The 5,966-nt window shown below is 39.3% G+C and overlaps 1 protein-coding gene across 1 annotated transcript; it reads right to left on the bottom strand.

Annotated features, from left to right (window-relative positions):
• Positions 1 to 1,642: 1,642 nt before the first annotated feature.
• On the bottom strand, positions 1,643 to 4,447 carry LOC130731813 (carbonic anhydrase 2-like). Its single transcript, XM_057584027.1, has 9 exons — positions 4,387 to 4,447; positions 4,139 to 4,209; positions 3,877 to 4,023; positions 3,725 to 3,773; positions 3,514 to 3,630; positions 3,303 to 3,356; positions 2,575 to 2,660; positions 2,246 to 2,351; positions 1,643 to 2,095 (listed from the first exon to the last, which is right to left on the bottom strand). The coding sequence occupies exons 2-9, from the start codon at positions 4,192 to 4,194 to the stop codon at positions 1,919 to 1,921; spliced, it is 792 nt and encodes a 263-aa protein (XP_057440010.1). The 5' UTR covers positions 4,195 to 4,209; positions 4,387 to 4,447; the 3' UTR covers positions 1,643 to 1,918.
• Positions 4,448 to 5,966: the final 1,519 nt, after the last annotated feature.

Raw genomic sequence — 5,966 nt, 5'->3', positions numbered from 1 at the left:
ATTCATCGTGAGCAACTGACTCCTCCTCCACCTCCACCGCCTCCTCCTTATCCAACGCCTCTGTTGCCTACTCCGCCATCCTCACCTTCACAGCAAGGAACGCTGGAGAACTCCCCAGTCCTTGTAGAAAACGGATCCCCGCAGCCTCAAAGGCCAATTAATCACAGAGATTGGCGGTGTTTGATGCGCAACGTCGACAACATTTGGCAATAGAATGATTATTTGCAAGAGCAGCTTGACTACTTCCGTCATGAGCAACAGGATGAAGGAGTGCGAGAGGCGGAGGCTGTAGCGGAATTCGAGCCTTTCTCAGTGACGGTGAGGGAGGTCACAATTCCGGACAACATGAAGAACCTCGTCCTAGAACCTTACAGCGGAAAGACGGATTTAAAGGATCACCTTCTGTATTTCAACACGAAGATGGTGATAAGCGCGGCTTCGTATGCGGTAAAGTGCAGAATGTTCCCATCAACGTTCAAAGGCACAACGATGGCGTGGTTTACGATTTTGCCTCGTGGATCCATCACGAATTTCCGTGATTTCTCCTCAAAGTTTCTTGTTCATTTTTCCGCAAGCAAGCTCAAGCAAATCAAGATTGATGACCTGTACAACGTTCGCCAGCTAGACGGAGAAACTCTGAAGTAGTATGTGGCGAGGTACAGCGCAGCATCTGTCAAGATCGAGGAATTGGAGCCACACGCTTGTGCGAGAGCCTTCAAGAATGGACTATTGCCTGGAATGTTGAACAACAAGCTAAGAAAGAAGCCAGCTCATTCAATGGCGGAGAATCGCGCGCGGGCGAACACCTACATTTTGGACGAGGAGGATGATGCGTTCAAAAGAAAGCGCGCTAAGAAGGAAAAAGATGGAGGACAAGTGGAACAGTTGAAAGGTGAAATATTTGTAACTTTATTTTCAAAGACACACTTAGCTCTCATGCTTCGAGCTCGGTGTCTTGTGGACTGGGCGAGCCTCGAGAGGGCCTTGCCCAGGGCTGCCCGCCTCGTGGCGGTCACACGAGTTCAGAGTTGGGCCTTCCCGCGAGGCCCAATAGGGGTAGTTAGGCTAACAAGCGCAGCACCTAGCCTATAAATAGGGAGCGTTTACCACATGTAAGGGACTCTTGACCCATTTACTTAATAACAAACTCTCGATTCAGTTATTTTCTCTCTCTAAGCGGTTACATTCTCTCTTTAGGCAGTTACATATTCATCTCTCTAGATTCTCTCTCTTGTGCAATCCCTTCACTCTAGGTACAATACCCTATCTCTATGTTCTTGGCTGGAACAGTGACGGGCCAAATAGCGACGTCTTCTTGATCGTCGGATGACTGTCGATAATTAGGCATTACTGACATTTTTTTAGTTTATTCACGACTTTTGGACGTTGGTAAAAAATATTTTTCTTATGGTGTAACTAAGAAATTAATTAATAAACAAAGGCAAAGCATCATCGAATGCCTTAATTGAATTCATATGCTGTTTTAAGGGTAGAAGCTTAGTCAATGAAATCGGAACTTAGTACGCTTTTTCCAATCGTCTTCAAAACAAGTTTAACCGCTTTTAATTAATATCTGCAATTATTGAGTTACAATACAAACAATCCTTTTCAACCGTCTTGTTAGTAATAAAATCAATGAATATTGGTAATAAGAAACATAATCACTGAAGTTCAATCTTTTATTACGACATGACGAATAGATACATCAGCCTAAGAGTTATCATAAAGCACAGATTGGATGCCTTGAACTCTAGTCACTCTTTATTTTTACAACTCAAGGGTTGATGATATTTATTTGAAATTTAAAACCACAAAGAGCACAACAAAGTAACTTGCAACTTCAACAATAAGCATGAAGTAGTGCCATGCTTCAGAGCCTCCCTACTAAGGATTTAGATAGTCATGTCAACTCATGGGTTCAGTGACAGTGAGGGATAGAAATGTGTTTGGTGAAGTGAGACTCGTACTTCCAAAGCTTGAACTCTCCATTCACAAAATCATAGTAACCCCCAAAGAGCCCTAACCCCTTGCTCCTTATTGCTCTATCAACAAATGGATATGTGTGCAGGTTCACTAGGGAGTTATTCACTGACTCCTGCATGCACAAATCAAATCATAGTGTATAATTAGCTTCATTGTAACTTATCAAACAAGATTAGATTGTTTGAAATGGTAACTAATTAAAATTTCAAGCATGCATGGCAGCTGAATGCGAATTAAAATATATAATTGCAGCTGAGCTAACCTTTTCACAGAGTGTGCGTTGTTCTAAGGAATCACAGCATGCATGTTCCTTCAGGACCTTGATTTTGGCAGGTAAACCAATTTTCACCCAATCGTCTATGAACTCACTGAAAAGTTCAATTAAACCATAAAAAGCATTATGTATCCCAATTTGTCCGTTAGAAAATATCATTTTTTTGGCAGAATTTAAGTTTGATTTACCGTTAGAAAATATGAAAACATGAAAATAACACACGCTTTTAGTTAAAGTACTTCCAAAAAAAAGCATGGAGATGTGTTATTTTTTGTTTTCATATATCCCTCAGGGTAGATCAAACAAACTCGTCTTACAAGGAAGGAGAATCATCCTCTGGATGACTCATAAGCCTTGCTATTCCACCGCAGCGGCTGTGTCCAATGATCAGGATGTTTGGCACCTGTAAGAGTACTTAATTGATCTTAAACATCTCTTATATTCCTCCATGTATTGAAAATCACAATCAACGAAGAAAATTAGCTTTTGGGTTTTAAATTGCAATCTGCAACAAATATTTTTTAAATACCTATAACCATAGAATTTGGATTTTCTAACAAGTGAAATCATCAAGGAGTTTGAAACGTTCGATTAAGATCGGATGGCTCATATTTCAAGCTTATATGAGCAGTCCCATTTTGATGAAATTGATTAGCTGTCTGATCTTGGCAAAACAGCTCAGATTATTTGAATGTGTGAATTTCTGATTATGTTGGTTGCAGTGAAGATAAATCCATAACGATCAACTTGAATTTTCTTCCGTAAGTGAAATTTCAAATTCATGCAGACAATAATTTAAAATTTCGATAAAGATGGATGGTTCATTCTCTTATTTTTATGAAATGGGTGAGTTGTCTGATTTTGATCAAATTTAAATCAAATGACTCAAATTTCTTGAATGAGTGGATTATGATTATCTTAACTGATGAAAATTTATCCTCAGTTCCACAATTTCAAGAATCATGTTGCAATCATGAGATGAGCAAGAGTAATTTAAAATCATATGTTTGATGATTTTATGAATATATATAAGCTAAATTATTACCTTAAGCTCCAAGATTGCATACTCAATGGCCGCACCTACTCCACTGTACCTCAGCTGTAGAAAGATATATACTTGATTATTAAAAGTTAAAACTACTCATTTGAAGTAGAGTTGGGGAATGAATTTCAATAATTTAAGTTGTAACTATATCTTAAATTAAATGTAGATCTATATCTACTTTACAGAGTGATGATGCTGCAGAATAGTGAACCTGATTAAATGGAGGGACCATGTTAGCAATGTTTCGAACCATGAAAGCTTCTCCAGGTTGGAAGTTCAGGATAGTGGTAGGACTCACTCGAGAGTCAGAGCAAGCAAATATCAGAAACTGCACACACATGAACCAAAAAAATGAAACATAATAAAAAGGAGAAAGAGTTTGAAAACAAAAAGCACAAATATATAGAAACTTAATTAATCACCTTGGGGCTTTGGCCCTTAGCAAGTTCCTTGTATAGATCCGGGTTCTTGCTGAAGAAACATTTATGAATCCAAATTATAAAGTAAATTGAAATCACAAAGGCCACATAGAGAAATTAGATAATGAATTTTTTTGATTAATTTATGAGTATACTCGAAATTGTGGATCTTGAAGTAAGTAAACCCATCAATGATTCTCTGCTCAGCAGTTTCAGGAGTAGGGTGACACCCCTGCAGCTGCAACTCAGCTATAACGTCCTCAATTTTTGTATCAGCAGACTCATTAAGTTCCTCCTTCTCTCTGTAACCCATAAGTTTAATTATTAAATAGTCTATCACTATATATTGCAATTTATGCAACATTATATTAATTTGTATGTCATGTGATTGTGATTACAGTTTAGAAGGTAGTTAACCTGATAAGCTTCTTCAACTCTTCGATGGCTAGCTGGTCAGGTGAATGCTTTGCCATATTTTTCCCTTTCTTCTGCAGATTCCAATAAAGGTTGTCACCAAATGATTAAAGTACTCTAAAAGCAACAATTTCATGTAATAAACTGCATGTTAGTAAGTTTAATTGTTTCGTAACTAATTTAATGAATTTGCATGAAGGAAGGATTAATGCGTGAAATTTTCTGGTAAAGAATAGATAGATTATAGATACCAATGGCAATGCAAATTAAGTATGTGAGAGATGTGAAAACTAGATGATTCCCCGTACATCTTGCAGGGCCTGCTATGCTATTTATAGGCTGAAGCTGAATTGTTTTTCCGAAAGAAACAAAAACATGATTCTTTACTAAAACAGTGCAATGTCTTTTAATAATTGTTGATTCAAATAAATTTAGACGTAGGATCTTTTTGGTAAGATGTATGGTATAGAATATGATAGTTTAGGCCTGATAAAATTTTAATATTATACATCGTTTGGTGACACATTGTATAACTTACTTTTTCATTTAAATTAATATAAACTTATGTTTTGAGAAATATTGAAGAATGAAATATATTATTAAAATGAAGATGGTGTTAGTGTGGGTGATAAAGATGGCGGTGGCGGCCAAGGTGGCTGTGATAATGGCGAAGGTGGTGATGGAGGGTGGTGGCTGTGGAGGTGACAGCGACGATGTTGAGTGGTGGTTAGGGTGTGGTGGCAGCCGCGGCGATGTTGGAAGTGACAGTGGTGGTGGCAGTGGAGGGAAGTGGTGGCAGCGGCGGTGGCAGTGTTGGAAGTGATGGTAATGATGGTGGTGGCGGTGGCGGTGACAGTGATGGTGATGGTGGTGGCGGCGGAGGGAGTTAGCTGCGGCGGTAGTGGTGGTGCGGGGTCATGGCGGCGTGTAGTGATAGCAGCGATGACACTGGCAGTTGAGGAAGTGGAGGCGGTGGTGGTGGTGGAAAATGATGGTGGTGGGGGTGGCAGTGGTGGGTGGTGGCAGCGGTGGCAATGGCGATAGCGATGACGACAACGGCGGTGATAGCAGTGGTGGTGGCGGCGGCAGTTGCGGTGGCGGCGACGGTGGTGGTGGTTGACAGCGGTGGTGGAGAGTGGTGGTAGCAATGGTGGATGGCGGTGTGGTGGCGATGGTGGAGGGTTGTGGTTACGTTGTGCCTTATACATCACACTATTATCATGCTTTATCCATCATCTATATGGTGAATTAAATAATCCATCATTTAAATGTATAAGAAGGGATTAATGTATAAGTCCATCATGTATTGTATAGGCTTATACTATCATGCCTAATACGGTGTGTCAAACGAGCCACTAGAGTTCTCACGTGAGTCGACTGAAAAACTAATACGGTATTGATTCTCTAAACAAGCGATTACTCGAGAAAATGAGCTTTATTCATCAATGCATGTTTCTAATACACTCCAAAATCCTTAGTGATTGTTATTGAGAGGTTGAAGACTTGAAGACGAGGTAGATGAATGTAATTAAAGGCAAGGGCGAAAAAAGATAAGTAAAGGCTCAAACGGCTATAAAGGCATAGAAAATAAAAGAGAGAAACTGCGGAAGACTTGTAAGTTGAATTGATGATTTGATTGTGTGTACAAATTAACGACTCTCAGACGGTTACTTATAGAGGCAAATATCAGCTGATTACCATAGTTATTTTTCTTTAATGAAGTATATCACGTTCTCTAAGCACTAAGCATGTATACCAACATTTAGGATCTTGACATCCTATCACATCCTTAATATATCATCATATTGTCTAGTAGGTTTCCCTTCTTATG

The sequence above is a fragment of the Lotus japonicus genome, chromosome 1 (assembly GCF_012489685.1).
Source record: "Lotus japonicus ecotype B-129 chromosome 1, LjGifu_v1.2".
Lineage (NCBI taxonomy): Eukaryota > Viridiplantae > Streptophyta > Magnoliopsida > Fabales > Fabaceae > Lotus > Lotus japonicus.
Note: the sequence above shows the minus strand (reverse complement) of the source record. Positions and strands in the feature narration are given on the sequence as shown.